The 23,743-nt window shown below is 35.0% G+C and overlaps 1 protein-coding gene across 2 annotated transcripts in view; it reads right to left on the bottom strand.

The window, feature by feature from the left end:
• Positions 1-2,169: 2,169 nt before the first annotated feature.
• Positions 2,170-23,743, bottom strand: part of CCDC82 (coiled-coil domain containing 82) — a 48,314-nt gene continuing 26,740 nt past the window's right edge. For both annotated transcript variants that reach the window (XM_044668389.1, XM_044668391.1), the window contains 2 exons: positions 6,215-6,400; positions 2,170-2,350 (listed from right to left, as the gene is read on the bottom strand). In XM_044668389.1, the coding sequence (XP_044524324.1) occupies positions 2,285-2,350; positions 6,215-6,400 (252 nt within the window). In that variant the 3' untranslated portion in view covers positions 2,170-2,284. The remainder of the gene's footprint in view (positions 2,351-6,214; positions 6,401-23,743) is intronic.

The following is a 23,743-nucleotide window of genomic DNA, read 5'->3' on the forward strand; positions in this document are numbered from 1 at the left end:
ATACAAACTGTCTACAGAAAGGCTTCTTCCTTCCTTTCCTTCTCCCACTGCCACCACCAGTCTCCATTTACTTGATTCAGACAAATGCACTCAAACACTTGAAATCATAACAACAACCACCTCTGGAAAATCAATACTCTTATAGGTAGTTCTCCTCTCACCTCCAATTCAGTGACCCATGAAAAAGTTCACAAACTCTTTAGTTCTTCCAAATACCATAGAGATGATGTATATACTATCATTAATGGTTGCTGAAATACAATAATTCTGTGAATATTTCTATATTATTAGAATTCTTAACTTGCCTACAGACTGCTTTTGGTACAAACTATTTTTCTCTTTACCTGACTGATACCAATTGTATCGCCTAACAGCCTGTCCCTTTCTGACGGTTCCTAATAGTTTTTCTTCAAAAATATTATTAAAATCCTGCTCAAAAACTCCTCCTTTTGTATTAGGTAAAACAAATACTGATAACTCTGGAATAGTGATGGGGAATAATGATCTCAGGATCTTAAAAGACTACAGATATTTGGGAAGTCTCACTCTAAGTACATCCCAACTGCAGCCACACTAGTACTTCACTATTATAAAATGCCTCAGTTCACTAGGCTCTTGATTTATTTCAAGAATTATCCAGTCTTGACACTTTCCTGGTCTGCCTTGCCCTGGACTTTACAGAAAGGATAGTTTCCAGAGTCAAGTACAAGAGAGGAAGTCAATTTGTTTTTGTTTCTCCTGCTCTTCTTTGTTCTAATTCACTTCTTATCCCATCTTCTTATACTCCATCTACCTTCCTACTTGAGCATCACTTCTCTCCCTGCTTAAAAAGTTCCTCTTTGAACATTTTATCCTCTTATTCCAACTCTGTGTCTGCTTCCTTCCCTAGAAAACGGCTAAGAATTATTTCCATGAGCCATCCAGAAGGATGAAGAGGTTTGTAAATGAAATTTCAGTCATCCACACTTTTAAGACTATGTGCTCCACAATACTGTTATACATGGACAAATCCACTCTACTTTGTGGGATTTTTTTTAGTAAGTTACTGTGAGAGGAGCCATATTTAAGAAATGACTTGAAGAAACATGATAATTAAGCAGTCTCTAATAGTACCCAGCCTTAGACGCCACAAGCCTCACTCAATTCTGTCCTTGCAATCTATGCCATGGAACATATTGTTGAGACCATATTATAATGGTGTCCATCTGATACTTCCAGTATCTAAGCCACATTGGAAAAGGGCCAAGATGAACTTGTGTCATAATGAAGTCCACACTATAAGAGGTGGTCTTTCTACACTGGGACCCCCAAGTACAAAGACAAACAACTGACAAGGCCCATTTGTTTCCTCTGAAACTGTACAACTTATTTACCAGTCTAAACTGGCTTTTTCTAGATTTGGCACAAGACAAAATATACTTTCTAAGTTTTTTTGTTTTTTGTTTTTTGGCTAAAAATCACCTTTGACATTTTTACATCTCCACAGATTAAATAAACTTAGATAAGGGAACATTACGATTTTAAAAATATAAAATATACCTCAGTCATTTATATCTAGACTTAACACTGAGCAAGCACAAAGAAAGAACATCCCAAATCATGAAAGGACACTACATTAAAGTATTCCTGAGTGTGAGGATTGTGAGACATTGGAATGGATTAGTAAGAGGTCTGAAATTCCCTTCAGAGGGATATTTAAGAACATATATGATACTACTCTGTCTAGGTGGTTGAGGTACAGTCCTGCAGTGGTAGGATGGGTAGGAAATGAACTGACGGTCTACTGAGATTTCTTCCAGCCCACTGATTTAGGTCATAGCAAGAATAACATGTTAGTAAAGGTCATTTAATACTGCAAGATGGACAGGCAAAAAGATTTGGGAGGGGGAAGGCAATAAATACACATAAATATTTAAGACTAAATACAACTTTAAAATGCAACATATCTCCATCAAACTGGCATGAAATAAACAACTCATATTTACTTGACATATAGTATTCTATTACACAGTCACTGACATGATTTTAAAAATACATTGATTAGCTTTTAAAAAATTATTTAGCATACACTTTCTATGTACCACAGATAAAATATTAAAATAAGATCACTGATTTGATTTCACAAAAATTAAAATGGACCTATATATTTAAAAACAAGAGCTTTTGCTATGAAAATCTTCAAAAATGTGCAAATATATTCAGCATGGTATGCAGAAACAAGTATTCATTGTTCTTCATGTTCATTGCAATTTTATAAAGTCTTCTCCAAAGGAAGTGTTACAACTTAGTCAAACTTCTCATCATGAAAATAATCCGCGAAATTGAGATATTCTTCAAGTTGGTCATATTTCTGCACATACAATAAAAATACTGGTTATTTCATAGAGGGCAGAAACCAATTAAAGATGAATTAGGCCTTATTTTGCATATAAATAAGAATAGCATTAATTATACTTCATGTTAAAGCAAAAAGAATCAATGGTATAAATAAGGACCCTGATTCAAAGATTTCTAATTTAAGAAAAGTAAAGGGAAGGCATTTTGTTTTTTTAAAGGTTAGACCTGCAATTTTATTTGTATAAGGAACTCAATGCTGAAAAATCTCTTTTTCAAGAAGATCAGATACTTATGTGAAGTCTAGAGTTGTAGGGATTTACCTGGGGCACAGAGGAAGACAGAGTGCCTGGCCTGGAGTCAGGAAGACTCATCTTCCTGAGTTCAAATTCAGCCATAGACACTTAAAAGTTTTATGACCCTGGGCAAGTCACTTAGCTCTCTTTGTCTCAGTTTCCTCATCTATAAAATGAACTGGAGAAGGAAATGGCAAATCATTCCAGAATCTTTGTTAAGAAAACCCCAAATGGGATTACAAAGAATTGGACGGGTCTGAAAAATAGCTGGCTTCCAACAATAACAACAGCTGAGGCCTTGAGGGATTAATTGACCTGCTATTATCTAGGCTGTGTCAGAAGTAAGACTGGAACACTTGTCTTCCTGTCTCTAAGGCTGGTCCTCATTCCAGTATATCATGTTGCCTCTCAAAAGATACACATAAAAGAGAAAAATCAGTTTTTCAATTTGCTCTATTAAGCAACATATTATTTACCCAATTATCAGGGTCCTAATGGAAGTGCAAGTATTCAGTCAACTCAAACCCTTGTTTATATAATGTTGAATGTACACAATCTATTTACAAATTACTCATGACTGCAAAGTTGAAACTGGATACTAAATTGAAATGCTTTCTTTGTTTCTTGGTTCTTACATACTCTCCCAGAGAGCAATAGTCTACTAAACTGCTCAGGAAGTTTTCAGCACTTATGTCCACCATCTTAAAGGAAAAACATGTTATAATTTTGATGTACTGCATTATAGTTTGCTGTAGCTTGCTCCTTTTTTCCCTCACTGAAAATCACGCCCTTTCATTAATATCAAAATAGCAATAGATCATGAAAGTAAGAAAGGAATAATCAGGATGAAATGATGGCCTATTTGGCAGGTCTTTGGGAGCATGACCTGAGATATCCATAAATAGGATAATGTCTATTAATTTTGTAGGGTGCTGGGGCTTTTTCTGGGAAGAAAGCTAAATTGGGTTTATGGGGAGGAGGAGAAAGGGATTATAAAGGAAAACAGAAAGCAGAAAAATACAAGTAGGAGGTGGGAATAACATAAGCATAAAATCTGAGTCAGGCAGTAGGGATGGATGTGTTTGGGAAGCAAAAGCTAAATCAGGAATATGAGCATTCAGATAGTAGAGAATGGCAGGGATAGATGGGGATTGTAGTAATTCTGCTGAGAGGGTACAGAATGAGAAGCGCCATGCATGAAAGGAGTATATGCAGTAGCATGCTGATGACCGAGAGAAAGGGATAGATGTATGCTGTCAACTTGAGAATACCAGGATCCCTTACGACTTTTGGATTTAATTGTAGCATGAAGGATGTACTGGAATTCATCTGGGGTTTAATGTACTTAGCTTTAAAAGAAGTCTTTAAAGAAGTCCTAGAGACAAAATATTTTTAAGTGGGAGGAAAGAGGTAAAAGAGAGTATGAAGATGGAGCATAAAGTAAAGATCTTTTTGTGAATATTAAGCCTCAAATACAAATAACCTTGAAATCCCTTTAATGTCAAATGTAAAGTGATATTCTTCCTAATGCAATAAAATGCAGTTGTCTTTCCTTTAGCATGAATAGCCTTCCCTATTCTAGATCCAGAAACTGAGTCACTTCTGCTGTCCCAAACCTCTGTGATGGGTTTTCTTAAACTTTTGATGAAATATGTGATTGTTAAAAGATGCTGTTTCTAGGAAATGTTTCAGTTTCTCTAGCTCTTATTTGACTTTTAAAAATTTATTGAACATTTATATAGTACCTTTCTAAAGACTGATACAATTTTCTACTGAAGCAAAGATGTGACAGGTAAGTCTTCAAGTAGGTAAGTAAAGAAGATTAAACAATAACAAAGGGAAACAAAGATTTGATGCTGCCTGGGAAGGTTGGTGGCAGAAGTTGCTGCATAGAGCACAGATCTCTCCTCTCTTCTCTAATATAAGTGACAAAACATGAAGGTAGATGACAAAGAGTAAGAAAGGTCAGAAAGAGTAAAACTTGGTTTGAGGGGAAGAAAGCAAAAGGTAAAAAGCTTAAGTAAAGAAATGAAAAAAAATCTAAGGGGTCAAAATGAGAGGTAAAGGAGAGCACAGAGGAAGAATAATTACTGAAGGAGAAAACCAATAACAATGTCATATGCTGTGAGAACAGCTCTCTAAAGAGCAAGAAATGGGTTGAGTAGTTCCTCCTTTTTGGTTCCCTTTTTTCCTTTTCATTTTGCTAACTATTATGAAGACTTAGTTCTCTAAATTAACTTCCTTTTATTTCCTTTCTACTAAAACATTTCCTCTAAAGAGCCTCAGGCATTAGACAGATCAGGAATTTTTTAAAAAGTTGGTGTAAGGGGGCAGCTGGGTAGCTCAGTGGAGTGAGAGTCAGGCCTAGAGACAGGAGGTCCTAGGTTCAAACCCGGCCTCAGCCACTTCCCAGCTGTGTGACCCTGGGCAAGTCACTTGACCCCCATTGCCCACCCTTACCAATCTTCCACCTATGAGACAATACACCGAAGTACAAGGGTTTAAAAAAAAAAAGTTGGTGTAAACCGCTAGCTAGAAAATTAAATCTAGAAATTGATAATCTCTTTGTTATGTCTTCAGCAATTTTATAAATAGATATGATTGAAAAGATTATTACATTCCCTATAAATGTAAAATAAAAAAAGTCCTAACAGCTGGACCATGACAGTATCTGAAGGCTGCCAAGCGATGCCAGGTACACTTTTAAAAACTATCAGCTATATCCCTGCTATCAAATTTACTATTAATGAGATAAGAGTTTAAAAAAAAATCAGCACTTTGGCCTAAACCTCTGCACTCCTCTCAATAGCCAGTTCTAGTCTTTACTACCTAGCTCTATGTCCCCAAGAGGAAGATGTGGGTGGCAGGCAGCAGGATGCTTACTCAATCCCAAGTCATATGAACTAGTCTAAAGAATAGAAGGCAGGGGGAAACTAGGGGGCTTAGCAGATTGAGAGCCAGGCCTGGAGATGAGAGGTGGTAGGTTCGAATCTAACCTCAGATACTTCCTAGCAGTGTGACTCTTATCAAGTCACATCTCCCCCATTGCTTAGCTCTTATGGCTCTTAGGTCTTAGAACCAATACACAATACTAATTTCAGAATGGAAGGTAACAGTTACCCCTTCCCCCCCAAAAAAACAACAACCAACAACAAAAATGAATAAATAAAAGAATAGAAAACAGACAGGCATATGCTAAGTCTTGTACTCTGTCAATAAGGAGTGGGATGGATTCAGTAAATATAAAAGACAACAAGAAATGTAGAAGTAGAGGTAGAGGTAGAGGTAGAGGTCTTGTTCTACTGACTTGTTAATATGTTTACCATAGTGTTACTGCCTCTTATAATTATTTATGGAATGAATGCATGAGATTGTCTAAATGATTATGTAAGAGAGAAAAAACAATGTGCATGGAAAAGCCTTATGTGGGAAGAAAGAAGAGAAAATAAAGAAGAGAGCAAGAAATGAGGAAAACTGTTTTAAATTTTATTTTGTCTAGTAACTTCCAATTGCAGTATAGTTGTGAAAGGCTCTTTACTTAATGGAAAGCGATCATTGTTATAATAATATAGAATCCAATTTACCTCCTGAATCCAGCCACTCTCTTTTGATTGACTGAAAATTCGTTCAACAGTTTCTTTGACCTGTTCATCTTCAACTTCTTCAGTCTTTGCAATAGAGCAACATTCCTGGTACAACTTGTATTTGAAATGTTTCAGTTGATGGTAAATCCTAGTACGATCAGCACAAACTTTGCCAACCTTTAGAACCTAAATTACGAGAGAAATGCAGAGTTATCTGACTAGTGATGACAGTATAACCAGTTTTACATACTTACTTTGAAAATAAATTACAACCAAAACAGATCCCAAGGCTGATTAATCATGAGAAGGTTTCTACAACTATGACTTTTAGTGACTAATAGTATAGTTAAAAGCAACATAAGAACATGATACATATTTACTAGGAAGAGATCCAAGAATTTTCTACACAAAATATAAATTCTCCCGTTACTACTACTAAAAAAAAAACCCCAATAACATTTGGCACTTCTTTTACTAAATGGGTTGTTCAAATAGTCAAAAACTTCCATTATTTCAACTTTAGGCTAAATTGTATTTCACTTTTTTTTTAGTTTCTTTGTCCTATGTAACTATTTTTATTGCTAAGTTAATATTTGAAGGATCTATGATTTCTTCAATATCAGGTATAAGGAAAATTCTCCTATTAATACATATCACCACAGTAGAGAGCTTTTAGGAAACTGTCTAGATTCAGAGCAGTAAAGTGACTTGCCTAATGATTTAAGTGTCAGGAGTGGTGTATTTGAATCCAGGTTTCCAATGCATGCCCTACCCATGCTGCTCCCTATTTTTAAAACTAGCCAAATATTTATGTTATATGTTCCAGATTTTATGGCTAATTGGAGATTAAGAAACCTACACATAGGTTATATATGCTTATGTGTATACATTTTTTGCAGATCTGTGATTGCATTTGTAGAGCTAATCTGGACCCTCTCTTAGTGCTTGAGGTACTGAAAGGTGAAATGACTTGCCCATGGTAACAAATAGAGCAAATAGAGCACATATCAGGAGGTCTTCCTAACTCTGAAGAAAACTATCACTACTCTATGCTTATTATATAAAGTTTGATGTTCTTTAGTTTCATTCACATCTGACTCTTTGTGATCCTTTATGGGTTTTTCTTGGCAAAGACACTGGAGTGCTTTGCCATTTCCTTCTCCAAGCTCATTTTATAGATGAGGAAACCAAGGTAAACAGGGTTAAGTGACTTGCTCAGGGTCACCAAGCTAGGTGCCACATTTGAACTTAGGTCCTCCTAATGCCAGGCCCAGTACTCTCTCCATTTCACCTCCTAACCATCCAAAGAGAAAAAAGTCCTTAAAAAAATAACCCTTACCTTCTGCCTTAGAATTGATATTAAGTATTGGTTCCAAGGCAGAAGAGTGGCAGTTGGGGTTAAATGATTTGCCCAGGGTCACAGAGCTAGTAAGTGTCTTAGGCCATATTTGAACTCAAGTCCTCCTAACTCCAGACCCAGCACTTTTATTATCCACTTTGTCATCTAGTTGCCCAAAAGACAAAGTCCTTCAAACATTGTACTCAGAACTAAATGTATTATTCCATGAGGCAGGGTATAATAATAGGATTATCACCTGAAAATTATGCCTTTCTTAATGTAGACCAAGTTCATGTTGTTTTTTGTTTTGTCAGTCACATGACAGTGCTGACTCAGACTGAGCTTTCACTCCTTAAAATCTCCTCATCTTTATCAGATAAACTACTATCTAATCATGTCTCCCTCATCTTGTACTTAAAAAAATCCATTTCTTGAATCCAAGGGTAAAATTTTACATTTATATCTATTAGATTTCAACTTATCGAATTCTACCTTTCTTTTTGGACCCTAGTTTTGTCATTTTGTACATTATCATACTCAGGTTTGCATAATCTAAAAATTTGATAAGCATGCCACTTTTACTTTTATTAAAGCCATTAATGAAAATGGCAAACATCAAAGAGCAAAACCAGAAACCTGTAGGGTCTTAATTTCTTTTTAAATTAAATTTTATTTTTTTAAAAGAGAAAGATCTACTTTTTCTCCTTCTTATTTGCCCATTGGAAGGGGAGGATGGAAAGGAAACAATCCCCTTTTACAAATATACATGGCCAAGCAAAACAAAGTACCACATTGGCCATGTCCAAAATATGTGTGTGTGTGTGTGTATGTATCTCAATAAACATCCCGAGTCCATAACCTCTGCTAGGAAGTGAGTAGCATATTTTTCATCACAGGTCCACATGGTTGATCCCTGAATTTCAGAGTTGTCTTTACAGTGTTGTTATGTTCTAGTTCTTCTCACTTCACTCAGAATCAGTTTATAAGAAGTCTTCCCAGGTTTCTCTGAAATTGTCATTTTCACCATTTTCTTATATAGCACAATAGTATTCTATTAGATTAATATACCACAACTTGTTTAGCTATTTCCCAATTGGTGGTCACCCCTTTTGTTACCAGTTCCTTGACACTACCAAAAAAAAATCTAGAAATAATTTTGTATATATAGGTCCTTTTCCTATTTCTTTGATCTCTTTGGGGCTTAGGCCTAGTAGTGATATTGCTGGACTAATAGGTATTCACAGTTTAGTAACTTTCTAGGCTTAGTTCCAAATTACTTGGCAGTAATCTGGAGAGAGAAATTTTAGCTGAAAGATGAGATCAGATGCCATATTCTAGAATTTGGGGAGTAGCTGAGGTACAGCTCTTTGGATTAGAAATTTGTAGATTCTATTGTTTCTTTTGAAGAAAATCAGAAAATGTGCCCCTTTTCAGTCCGGTAGCACCTCCTGCTTTCAACACAATCTCCGAATATAGCTACTGGTGGCTCATCCTACAATATGTTCAATACATATAATTTTGTGCAATGTGACTTGAATTAATCAACTACAGCTAAGTGCTCCCTTACAATGTCCTCATTTCATCAAGTATCAACTCCCTCTAAGTTGTTTTAATTCAGTGTTTTTTGGTTGAAGGTTATTCCCCATGAGAGAAGAGAATTATGATGGAGATAAAGATAAAATGTATTATATATATTCTATGATATGCAATAATATAGATATAAACAGCTCATTTTACTGCTTTAGCATTTTGAGACTTGCAATGTGTTTTATACAATTATTTCATTTGTTCCACACATCAATCCTATAAGGCAGTGTTTTTGTTCTGCTAACTATATATTCAAAGAAACTTATTTTCTGATGTCATTTGACCTACCTAGGGTCACAAAGCTAGGAAATGTATGCTATAGGATTTGAAATCATGTCTCCTAGATACCCCAATTAGCATTCCACTACACCGATGTTCTTCACTTTTGTTCATACACTTTTATAAAAAAATATAAAAACATGTGCCCTCAACATATGTATATTTATTTATAAATTATTGCTGTAGGCAACTAAGACAATCAGTTGTGGAGAAAGAGCCAATCCACATTGGTAGAGGTTCTTATCAGGGAGTTCTCTAAATCAAATTGCAAGATGAGTCCTAGTCCTTATCCCTATACATGTACATTCAAATTTGGATTGTTTTGTTTTATTGGTTATCATATCTAAAAAAGATATTTTACAAAGATATGCAGCTTCAAAGGGAAGAAATGCATTGTTGGTTCTGCTTTCTAAATCATGATACCTATTTTTCAAACTTCAACCAAGTGTGCAAAGGTTTTTCTTGAAATTCAAATAATGAATTTCTATTTTCATAAATCAGTTGTTACTACATGCAAACTCAGAAATGTTGACTTTTATATTTTTAAGAAATGGGTTCAAATACTACTGAAACTCTTTGGAATCATTTACTCAATAAATATTTATTAAACACTGACTGAGCCGAGCACTGTGCTAGGTGCTGGGGACACATACAATAAATGAAACAATCCTTTCTTGCAAAGAGTTTATATTGTAAAGGAGAAACAACAGGGATATATAAATATGCACAGGTAAATGGATATACAGAATAAATACAAAATAGTTATAAAGGTAATTTGAGAGTACTAGAAATTGTAGGACAGGCTTCATGTATAAAATGGCCCTTGAGCCACATCTTGAGGGTAAATTAGAATTCTATGAAGCATTCCAAGTATGACAAGAGATGAAGTATTATAAGAAACAGAGAGAAGTAAAATTTGGTTGGATCACAGAGTATAGGAAGGGGGCCAATGAACAATGAATCTAGAAAGATAAGTCAAATTGTGAAAGGGCTTTAAAAACTAAATAGAGGGGAATACAATTGTTCCTACAAAATCTAGAAAGTCATTGGAGTTGACTGAGTAGGAGAGTAACAGTGAATTTTTACTTAAGAAAAATCATTTAGGCAGTAGTATGGATGATGCACTGAATTATGGAGAGATTTAAGGCAAGAGACTAAATAGGACTGCTATAAAAATCTAGATGAAACAATAAGGACCTGAACTAATGTAGCAGTTGTTTGAGTAGAGATATGGAATCAAATGCAAGAGATGTTTTTGAGTTAGAAAAAAGTAGGATTCAGCAACTGGCTGTATTTGGGAGTCAATATATGAACATGGGAGACTGGAAGATTTATGGTTTTTGACAGAAATAGGGGAGTTTGGAAGAGGGATTTGGAGGTGGGGCATGAGATGAATTCTGTTCTATACAAACTGAGTTTCATCTATCTCCAGGACAGCCAGTTGAAAATGTCTAATGGACAATTGGTGACACAGGATTGAAGCTTAGTGGACAGACTATGACTAGACATATAGGTCTGGGAGTCATGAAAATAAGCATGATAATTAAATCCAGGGAATTATACAGTCCCCAACAGGGAGAGAATAGATAAAGAGTTAGGGGCCTTGGATAGAGCCTAGGGTCATGTTGGTGAACCACGTGTGCCAGAGGGGGCTGCTCTTCTCCTCATTTCCACACATGCCTAAGGACATTGCTCACATCACCCATCCCTCTGCCCAAGAGCCAAATGGGAGAAGTTCCTCTCTACCCTTTCTGAGATAAGGCAGAGGGCTCACATGCAGTGTAAGGTTTGCAGTTTGGGCACTCAGTCCCTAAAATATTTGCCATCACTGGCCTGGGGGAACATCAACAATAAAAGGTTATGGTCTAGATCAGTGGTTCCCAAACTTTTTTGGCCTACCGCCCCCTTTCCAGAAAAAAATATTACTTAGCCCCCTGGAAATTAATTTTTTTTTAAATTTTAATAGCAATTAATAGGAAAGATAAATGCACCTGTGACCATCACCGCTCCCTTGGATCACTGCATCACCCACGAGGGCGGTAATGCCCACTTTGGGAATCACTGTTCTAGATGATGAGTCAGCAAGGAAAGCAGGAATGGAATAGTTGAATAGGTAGAGAACCAGAAGAAAAAGTATCAGGAGTGTGCTGATAAATGTTTTAATGAATAGCTGAGGCAAAAATGTACATGACACACTTTTAAGGTTTTTTAAAACTATATTTCATTTTTTCTATCAGCAAAAATCCACCTTCTTTTCCCTTCTCTCTCAATTGAGAATGAAGAAAAAGCTCATGTTACAAACACATATAGTCAAGCAAAACAAAATTTCCATATTGGCCATGCTCCAAAATATTTCTCATTTTGTAATGAGTCCTTCACTTCTCTATGAGGAGGGAGGTAAACATCATTAGTCCTCTGGAATCATAGTTGGTCATTACCCAGATCAGTGCCTAATTCTTTAAAAGTTGTCTGTCTCCACTATATTATTGTCATTGTGAAAATTGTTCTGGTTCTGTCCAATTCACTCTGCATCAGTTCATAAAAGTTTTGCCAGGTTTCTCTGAAACTATCCTTTTCTCATTACTCACAACACAATAGTGTTTGATCACATTTATAACATAACTTATTCAGTCAACAATTTATTGGCATCTTTTCTGATTCTCATTCTTTGCCACTTCAATTTTAATTGAAAAATTAGAATTTTATACATACTTAGAATTTTTTTTTTGCTTAAGACTAATGTCTTCCTTACTCTAACACCCTCCCTCTAATCCTCCCTTTTTCACTTCTCCCATTTCCCTCTTATTTCCTTGTTAAGTGAAACGTATTTCTGTACCCAACTAAGTGTGTATGTGTTCTTTCCTCCTTTCCCAGTTCGGACAGTAAGGTTCAATTATTAGCTGTTCTTCCTACTTCTCTTTCCTACTTTGTAGAGATGTCTACTTTCATATCTTGATTACGTGATAATTCCCCCTAACCTTTCTGTTCCTTCCAAGCCTTTTATTGTTTTTTCTTTTCACTCTTCTCTTAAAACCAATGAGACACAAAATAATTATTCCCCTAATTGTCAATTAGATTCCCTCGATGACACTTGATGATCAGAGAGGTGGAAAATATCTATCCTCTCTCCATATTTGAATGTAAGTAGTTTATCTCTGTCTTTTACTGTCATTCAATCATGTTTTACTTTTTTAAGTTCTATGTTTGAAATTCAAAGTTTTTAAACAGCTCTTGTCTTTTAATCAGGAAAATTTAGAAATCCTCTATTTTATTAAAGAGCCATTTCTCCTCTTATAGGACTGCATAGCTAGATGGTGCTTTAGACAGAGTTCTGTCCTGGAGTCAGGAAGAGCTGAGTTCAAATTCAACACTTAACTGTGTGACCTTGGGCAAGCCACTTAACCATGTTTGCCTCAGTTTCCTCATCTGTAAAAGGAATTAGAGAAGGAAATGGCAAAATACTCCAATATCTTTGCCAAGAAAACCACAAAAGGGATCACAAGGAGACAAGACACAACTGAAATGACTGAACAATAACAGGATTGTACTCCATATTGGTGGGTAAGACTAGGCTCTGTGCTTTGCTTTTATTGTACTCCAAGTTCTTTGATCCTTTGTAGTGGTGGCTGCTAACTCATATGTAATCCTGACTGTGGCTCCTTAGTAACTGAATTCTTTCTTTTGAATTGTTTTCAGTATTTTTTTCTTTGACTTGGGATCTCTGGATTTTGTTCCTAGGAATTTTCATTTTGCGGTCTCTTTCAAGAAGTAATCAATGTATTATTTCTATTTCTACTTTGTCCCCTGGTTCTAAGAGACCTGAGCAATTTTCTCTTATATGTTTAGGCTCTTTTTATTTTGGTTGTGGCATTCAGGTATGCTTATGATTAATTTTTTTCTCACCTTGCTTTCTAGGTCAGTTGTTTTTTGCTATGAGGTACCATACATTTTTCTTCTTTTTTTTAGTCTTCTGACCTTTTAAAAACATTTTTATATTATCTCATGTATTCATTGGCTTCTATTTGGTCCATTCTAATTTTTAGTTAGTTTTTACCTTTTTCACTAAGCTGTTAATTCCCTTTCCAATTCTTTCTTGTTCTCATTTCTTTTAAATTTCTTTTTAAAATCTTTGCTTCACCTCTTCCAGTAACTTATGTCCAAGCTGTGTTTTTCTTTACGGGTTTGCTCGTAGATATTTTGAAGTCATTCTCTTCTTCTGGGTTTGTTGTCATAATGCTTTTAGCAGTAGGATTTTTTTGTTTGCTTGCTTAGATCTCCATCTTTCTTGGGGCACTGAGTGTTGCTTTATTCCAGGTTCTCAGGGACAGCTCTGGCAGGAGTCCTGTAAGCTTTCAGTACCTTCGAAGCAGTCCAATCCAAGGCAGAGTCTGATTACTTAGTGCTGCAAGTTCCTTTTCTAGTTTTGGTTATGAACAACAGTAGACTACCACTGGACTCGGCCCCTATCAATCAGTGGAGGAGGTCTACTAGCTCAGCAGTAGGACTACAGCATTCCTTTTGGTCTGGAATTTCAGCCCTGGTTATTCCTCTGAAGGTTGTAGACTGGACTAGAAGCTGGAATTAAGACTCTTCTTTGCTCCTGAAATCTGAACCATTAGAGCAGCTACTTGCTTCTGGAAACACTTCATCAGGCCAGCAACCACTCCTCACCCAGGAATACAACCTCTCAGTACAGTTTCCCTCCTCAATCTGTTCTATATTGATAACCCAGAAAGATGTAGTATGTGACATATCTTCCCTTATTTTTCCCTTGATACCCTCCTCCTTTTTCTTTCACTTTGTACCCTGGTATGAGTCTGGGACCTCCTCTTGCCCTAGGGTACAACCTCCTCTTGGGTGTTGATGCTCCACATGGGTACTGGCTCCAGGCCATATTCTGACCCCAGTATCTCAGACTTATAGATTGTTTTCCTGTGTCACCTTGGGTTGGAAAAATGACTCATGGTTGACTTAAAAAAAATCTACCCACAAGATTCAGACTGGTACATTTTCTAGATATGTTTGAAAGGAAGGGAAGGAAATGAGCATTTATATAGCACCTACTATGTACAAGGCACTGTGCTAAACACTTTACATGTATTATCTCATTGGAAAAAGGGGAGTTAACAGTACAGTATGCAGCAGATAAGTTGAAAGATGAGGATTGTGAAAAGGCCATTAGATCTGGCAATTAAGAGATACTAGCAGCTTTGGAGAGACTTGTTTCAGTTGAATAATGATATTAGAACCTAGACTGCAAAGGGTTAAAGAGTCAATGAGAAGAAAGGAATTGGGGATGGTAAGTATAGACAGCATTTTCAGTGCATTTGGTTGACAAAAGGAGGAGAGATATAGCTTCAGAGTCTGACAGGATTTAGTGAAAGGTTTTTAAGTATAGGAAACTAATAAATATGGTTGAAAGATATAAACAGGCAGTTTTCAAAAGAAGAAATCCAAGCTATCAAAAACCACTTAAATGTTTAAAGTCACTAATAATTCTAGAAATGCAAACTAAAGCAGCTCTAAGTTTCAGACATTTCCAAGACTGGCAAAGATGACAAAAGAGGAAAATGACAAATGTTGGAGTGATGTGGGAAAACAGGCATAATAATGCCCTTTTGGTGGAGCTATAAATTGGTTCAGACATTAGGGAAAGAAAGCTGCTAAATTGTTTGTATTTTTGGATCCAATAATACACTACTAGCTCTGTATTCCCAAAAGATTTAAGAATGAGGAAAAGGACCTATATATACAAAATATCTTAGCAGCTTCTTTTGTGGTAGCTAAAAATTGGAAACTAAAGGGATATCTATATATAAGGGAATGGCTAAATTAACTGTAGCATATAGAATGGAATGGAATACTGTTGACAGTTTCAGAGAAAACTGGGAGGACTTCTACTAATTAATACTAAGGAAAGTGAGCAAAATTAGGGGGGAAAACCTTATATGATGAAAAAACAATAGAGAAAAATAATTTTGAAAGACTTTAGAATTTTGATCAATACAAGCTAAACTATGACAACCTAAATCATCAAGATGAAACACACTACTTCCTGACTAGGAGGTGATGAAGTTAAAATTCAGAAAGAGATATATACTTATAGATTTGGCCAATAAGAAAATTTGTTTTGTTGGACTATATCTTGAAGGCTTTCTTTTGGTGGTTTATTTTTTTTAACTGCTCAATAGGGAATGGGGAGGGAGAGAGTTGTGGGATGTACAGATGAATAAAAGCAAAAGAAAACAAAAGAAAACAAAAGATATGTAAGTTATGACACACTCTATTTATTTTAATACAATTTACTGCTATGTACTATCATTGCTCTGAATGAAAACTCAAGTACTAAACCACAATGCGAAAGAGGAATAGTGAACCTACACTCTATTATCTTATTACTAAAAACAGTATTTTCAGTATACTGCCTTACTGGGAGCAGAGACTAACTTTAATATAAAATTCAAAGTGAAATAATAGGCTGAGCAAACAACAAAAAAAGAACTTTACCATAAGAAGCTACTACATGGTAGGGAAGGCCAGGATACAAATTTGGGAAAAGATAACAATGTGAAAACAGGTATAAACAAAGCTTCAAAGAAAAATGTTAACTGGACTAAAGTTAAGAGTAGAAGAAGAATCAAATGAGAGTGATGTAAGAAAATTATTAAAATAAAATTAACATCTTAGTAAAAGAGGCATGGGCAGCTAGGTGATACAAGGGATAGAGTGGCAGGCCTGATTCAAGAAGATTTATCTTCCTGAATTCCAATCTGGCCTTGGACACATGCTAACTATGTTACTCTGGGCAAGTCATGTAGCTTTGCTTGTCTCAGTTTCCTGAACTGTAAAAAGATCTGGAGAAGGAAGTAGCAAACCACTCCAATATCTTCACTAAGGAAATCCTAAATAGGATCATGAAAAGTCAGATATGATTGAACAATAAACAAAAGAGGTACAAAAAATAGAATTGGTCCAATAGCAAAAAAAGCACAAAAATTCACTGAAGAACTCCTTTAAAAGAAAATTAGGCCAAACAGAGAAGAAGGTACAAAATTCATTGAACACAAGAACTCTTTAAAAATTAATCAAATGGGAAAAAAAGGGCAGAACACCTCACTGATGAAAATAATTCCTTAAAAATCAGAAATAGGCAAATGGAAACCAATGACTCAATGGGATGTCAAAAAAACTATAAGACAGAGTCAAATGAATGAAAAATAGGAGAAAATGTGAAATATCTCATTGGAAACAACTGATCTGGAAAACAGAATGAGGAGATATAATGAAAAATTATTAGATTGTGTCAAAGAGATTTTTAAAAAAGGAGAAAGGACCTATTTGCACAAAAATATTTATAGCAGCTCTTTTTGTTGTGGCAAAGAATTGGAAATTAAGAGGATGTCCATCAATTAGGGAACAGCTAAACAAATTGTGATATATGATGGTGATGGAATATTATTGTGCTATAAGAAATGATGGACAGGATGATTTCAGAAAAAGCTGGAAGGACCTACCTGAACTGACAAAGAGTTAAAGCAGAACAAAGAGAATGTTTTATATAGCAACTGCAATATTATATGATAATCAATTGTGAAAGATTTAGCTACTTTGGGACTTATGACAGGAAATGCTATCTACCTCCAGAGAGAACTGGTAAGTCAGAATGCAGATCAAAGCATACTATTTTTCACTTCAGTTTGTGTTTTTATTTTGGAGCTTGGGTTTTATGAGTATTCTCTTACAATGATGACCAATATGGAAGCAAGTTTTGCATGATAATACATGTATAACCCAGATCAAATTGCTCACTACTGCTGGGAAGGAGGGAGATAATTTGGATCTCATAATGTTGAGAAATGTATTTTGAAGATTACTACATGTAATTGTGAAATGAAAAAAAAACTTTTAAAAAGAATTATTGGATTACCTGAAAGCCGTGATCAAAAAAGAAGCCTAGACATCATATTTCAAAAAATTATAACAGAAAGCTGCTCTAATATCCTAGATCCAGATGGTAAAATAGAAATGGAAAGAATCCATTGATCAGCAACTGAAAAAATTCTCAAAATGAAAACTCCCAGGAATTTTACAGGCAGATTCCAGAGCTCTCAGGTCAAGGAGAAAATATTGCAAGCAGACAGAAAGAAACAGTTCAAATGATATAGAGCCATAGTAGAATCATACCAGAAAAAGCTTCCATGGTAAGGGAGCAGAGGGCTTGGAATATGACATTCTCAAAGATATTATAGTTTCCCTGATTATTATTTTTAATTGGGTCTGTTTTTGCTTTTAATTTGAGACACAATTGCTGGCCTTGCCTTTTTTACTTCAGCTGAAGCATAATACAGATTCTTTTCCAGCCCTTCATTTTAACTGTGTCTTTCTGTTTCAATGTCTCTTCTATACAACATATTAATGGATTCTGGTTTCTAATCCATTCAGCTATCAGTTTCAGTTTTATGGATTAATTCATCTCATTCACATTTATAGTTATGATGACTGTGTAGTTCCCTCTACTCTATTTTCTTCTGTTTGTTTTGCTTCTGCCCCTATAATTTGTCCTCTCTTTTATCATTCATGCTGTCCTTCCTTCTGCCATCTCTCTTCTCCCCTTCCTCTTCTATCTTCCTATTGGGTAAGACAGACATCTAAACCTAACTGTGTGTGTGTATATGTATTCTTATTTCTTTGAACCAATTAATCAAGCATTACTCCTTCTTCTTTACCTTAGCTATAAAAATTCCTCTTTGTGCAACTCTATTACATTTGCTAAAAGGTATCACAGAATGAATCAAAACATTTTACAGTAGGTTTCTCTGAAAAAGTTCACATTTTTCAAATATATAGGGAACTGAGCCAAATTTAAAAAAATAAAGAGCTATTCCCCAATTGATAAATGGTCAAAGCATATAAATAGGCAGTGTTCAGAAGAAATAACTATCTATAGTTATATGAAAAATGCCTAAATTACTATTGATTAGAGAAAAATAAATTAAAACAACTCTGAGGTACCAGCTCATATCTATCAGAAATGACAAATGCTGGAGGGGATACTGGAGAATAGATGCATTAATGAACTGTTGGTGGAGAAGTGAACTGGTTAAACCATTCTAGCAGACAATCTGGAACTATGCCTAAAGGAATATAAAATCATGCATACCTTTTTGATTCAGAAATACAACTAGTAGATCTATACCCTAAAGAGATCAAAGAAAAAGGAAAAGAAAGTATACGTAAAAAATATAGCAGCTCTTTTTGTGGTGGCAAAGAATTGGAAATTGAGGGGATGCTTATCATCTGGGGTATGACTAGCCAAATTGTGGCATATGATTGTCATGGAGTACCACTGTGCTCTAAAAAATGAGAAGGGTGGTGGTTTCAGAAAAAAACATAACAAGACCCTATATGAACTGATATAAAGTGAAGTGAGAAGAACTGAGAGAGAGCAGTGTACACAGCAAAAACAATGTTGTAATGATGATTAACTGCAAAAGACTGGGCTACTTTAATTAATAAAATGATCCAAAGAACTCATGATGAAAGCTATTCATGTCCAGATAGAATTGATGAAATGCAAACTGAAAAATAATTTTCTCACTTTATTTTTCTGACAAGGCTAATATGGAAATAGCTTTTGCATGATTTCACATGTATAAATGATATTGTTTACCTTCTCAGTGGATAGGGGAAGGGTAGGAAATAGGGAGAAAATTTGGAACTTAATATTTAAAAAGAAAAGCATGTTAAAATAATTTTTAAAAATAAAAAAATCACTAATAGCTATTTATAATCAAACATGATTCATGGCATTACACTATGAAGTTTTCTGGTTTTTTGCTTGATTCTGCAAAGTGAATTGCTATACTGTGAGATACTATGTCTTCTTTTATACTTACTAAAAAAAACTCTTTAAAATATATCTAGATATTTGGTAATTACTGAATAGAAGCAGAAAGGAGCTTATTTATTTTTTAGCTATGGAAGGCACCTTTACAAAAATTGATCAGATCTTAGAACTTAAAAACCTCATACAAATTCAGAAAAGCAGAAATATTATACATGCCCTTTACTGATCACAATTTAAGAAAAAATATATTTAAAGTGTTAAAATTAATTGGAAACTAAACTCAATCTTAAAGAACTATTGGGTCAAAAAACAAAGATGATTTAGGGTACTTTTTAAAGGATCAAAGAACCTCAAACCAAGTAGTCTACATTCTTTTTTTTTTTTTTTTTATGGATATACAGATTGTGGGACTTTACCATAAAAAAAGAATGTAGACTATAGGGATGCAAGGGAAGAATTATGCGTATTGATGAAAAATGCAAGCAATAAGATGAAAAGATATACAATGATAATATTTTAAATATAAAGAAAACAAGGAAAAAAGAGTCCTGTGTAATTATTACCAAATTGGACTTTGAATAAAGGATATGAAAATGTACCTGATTTCCCTCTTTGCAGAGGAAGGTAACCTTGGATGCTTTGTTTAGCTTTGCTAGCATGCTTTCCTCTCTTTTTAAAAACTATTTTTGTAATAAGAGAGAGTTGAAGAGGGATTAAAAATATTAAAAAGCAAGACATCAACACTTAAAAATGTCACTTTTATCTTGAAGGAACACATTAAATGCCTCTTATTTTTCAAAAAATCTGCTAGGTCATATGCTACTGACAGCCACTGTCACAGAAAAGGTCAGCAAATTTAGGAAACCTCTTTTTGTAAAAGAAAAATGTATAACTCATCTTTAAGTTCAGTAGTTCCTTTAAGTACAGTTTCAGGAGACATACAGCAGATATTTGTGGGGAGAAAATTTTGGCTTATATAATCTTTCCTGGTGAAGGTTTTTAATCTGTTTTGGTAGCATTTGCCAAATAAATACTTTATGGTCCAACAGTTGTATTTCTCCCCAGTCTCTGAATCTAGAACTCTGCAAAATCTTTTAAAATCTATTGCTTATCTTTTTTGTATCTTTTAAAAAAACATTTATTCTTCCCATGGTTTGTTTCATGACTTGATGATTCAACTAAGTATTCCAATGTTGAAATTTAATTTGTGATTCCATTGCTTTAGAAGCTCCTTCCAATTATTAATCAATCAATAGCTTTTATCAAGTATCTACATTGTGCCAGACATTTCATTAGGTACTAAAGACAGAAATGAAACTATCTACACTCAAGGAGCTTATGTTCTTAAGGGATGAGGTTGGGTGGGTAATAATTAAGTCCATAAATAAGTGTATGCAGAATATATACATGGTAATATGGAGAGGGAGGTTACTAGAAGTTGGGGAGGTGGGATTGGAAAAATCTTTATATAGAAAGTGGTGCTTGAGTTGAGTCTTAGAGGAAACAAGAATCTCGAAGGCAAAATTGAGGAGTATTTTCCATGTATAGAGGATAGCCAATGATAGGCACAGGGAAGGAAGACAGAATGTCATATGGCAACATGGTGGCTAGTTTGGTTGAACTTTAATAGTGCAGGAAGGAGAGTGGTGCATAATAAGGATATAAGGTTGGGAAAAAGGCCATGTTGTTATGGGTTTTTAATTCCAAATAGAGGAATTTATATCACTGGAGCTTATTTGGTAGAAGACTGATTTGAGAGGGGAAGACACTTGGGGCTGGGAGACTAGTAAGCTATTGCATTTATCTAGGTAAGGGTGACTGTGTGCTATTAACTCTGTAAATAAAAATAAGAAGAAAGATCCAAGATACTTTGGAGACAGAAATAATGTTTCTTACTTGACAAATGACTGGATATAATGAGTGAATGAAGATGAGGCAAAGGATGACTCCAGTAATGTAAAAGGAATAGGAAGGATAACTTGATTGATATAGGGTAACTAAGAGTAAGGGTATGTTTGGGGGAAAATATTAATATTGTGTGATGCAGACTGCAACCAATTCATGCCTAAATATCTTTTGCTGTCCTACTGAAAATGAATAGGTGGGAGGAAACAGATCTTTCTCATTAATTATTATCCCAGTAGCCAGAACCAGCTAAGGGACACCTACTAAAATCATGAAGTAATGTAAATAGGATTTAGGTATTTTGGGGAGAGGGGATTTTCTCAATGGTACCTTGTAGTAGTGGGTGTCTGGGTGATGGTTATGTTATAATTACCCTGAGGAGCTGACTCCTGCAGTGGAAGGGGAAAGGTCAGAAATTTCTTAGAGATAGGGAATGTTAGGTGATAACAGGCAAGAGGTGTGATATCTTTGAAACAAGTCTCTCAAATGATATTTTAGGGAGGATGGGTTATATCTTTCCATTCATTAGTTTGGAATTCCAAAGGGTCAACCTAAGGTAAATCTATGAGGGTAAAGAGCGACAACTTTCGAGACCACTATTCTATACTACATCACATCAATTATAAGAAGCAAATAAGAATGGGGCACCTGTGCTTTTCTATTTTCAGATGATATTGTCTTATCCACCTGGATTATCAGTCTCTTCCTTTCTTTGAACCCCTCCTTACCTCATCACCCCCAATTTTTTGTTGTTCACCTTTTTTTTATCACCTTTTCTTATTTCTGAAATTAAACAATACTCGCACAATATTCTTAGAAACACTGCCCTATGATTTTATATTTATTCTGTTAACTCTTGCTTCCATCTTCTACACATTAAAAAAATTAAAATTATCTGGTGATGTATGTGGGCATGTCTAATCTTAGAGTTCTAATCTAACTGAAGCCCAGAAAGTCCAAGTCATTTCCCCAAGGTCACCTAGTAATTAGGGCCAAGACACAGAACTCAGATCTTGTGACTCCCATGTCTAGTATTCTTTTCACTGATGATTCATATTCAAACTTTCTTGTAACACAGCCATTTTAAAAAAGAATTAATAGAAAGGGTTTAGGGCTAACTTGTAAAAAGCATGGAAAGCCTTTGTTAACCAGAGAAATTACTAATTATTTTTAACTGAAATCTATGGCATTTGATTACGTTTTTAGAGTTATACAGTTCTTTGAACAGATTTAAAATGTTTTTAAAAACAGTTTGTGAAGTTTTATGAAGTGGAAATAGATATTATTTTTAGTTTTACTTGAACAAAATATAGCCTTTTATAGAATCATTGATTTTGGAATTAAAACTTTCACAGAGCTGTGATTTCATTAATGTGGTTATTCTTTTCAACAATTCAGATCACAAAACCATTCAGGCTTTTTCATATCATGCATTTCTTGTCCATGTTCTCCCAGAAACTCTCCATATAAGATTTACCAAACATGATGAAAACATTCCTCTTAGGTCTTTTAATATTTCTTCAGTACCAGCATAAAAATCAGGATGGTCATTGGTTATCCTTGGCCTTCAAAACATGACTGCCTAACTCCTTTCCTCATCATACGTTTCTTACTTGGATGAAATATTTTTGCTCCAATTTTTATATACATGATTACTGGCAATATGCTACAGCCTACTTATACCCACCAACACCCTTTAGGTTACCAAAATCTTGGTTCTTTGGATACTGTTATATTTCATAATTCAAAATCTTATACCTTCATAGGAAGAATATGTTTTTAGAAGATGTTTTTCTAGTATAGCCTGGGATGACAGACAATGCTGTACATTTCCCAAATGCTATCCAATTTGCTTTCTTTCTCCACTTCATTTCCAGGCTTTGCTCCAGTGCTTGACCAAGATATAAAGAGCTGATGAATTAACTGAATGGGCTGCCTATCCAACTGCATGTAGTAATCTGGGCAACACATTCTGAATTCAGTTCGTCTTAGTCTATTGCTCAGACAAGCAGTGTGGTGTGGTAAATAGAAAGTTGGCCTTGAAGTTAGATCAGGATTCAAGTCCTGCCTCTGACAAATATTGGCTATGTAACCCAATGTAAATTCTCTTAGTGCCCCAGGAAATGCTCTAAAAGAACATTTTAGGTCACATCAAGATTATATATTAATTGCACTTCTTTTGGAGAATCAGTTTTTATGTCTCCTGAAGCCTAATGAGGAAAAAAGTACCATTTCATGTATTTTTCCCAGAGCAGAATGATGACAAAAGGAAATGTCTGCAATGAATCAACTGCTTGTATTTGTCAACACTGAGCTTTCTAGGATGAGTCACTATTTAGCTATTGACCTTTGTTTGATAAATTATATTTTTTGAAATAAGATGTGCATTTGCTTCAGTCCATCATGTTTCCAACTTTATTCTCTCAGATAAAGCATGAGGTGGATTTGCTTGAGATAAATTCTTTTATATCATTTTCAATTGGGCACAAAGACACCTGGATCTCTACAAAAATATTTACCTCAAATGGTGGTTTAAAGTTGTAGGTCAGAGTCCTGGAGAGTATGTAGTTAT

This window comes from Gracilinanus agilis, chromosome 3, assembly GCF_016433145.1.
Source record: "Gracilinanus agilis isolate LMUSP501 chromosome 3, AgileGrace, whole genome shotgun sequence".
NCBI lineage: Eukaryota > Metazoa > Chordata > Mammalia > Didelphimorphia > Didelphidae > Gracilinanus > Gracilinanus agilis.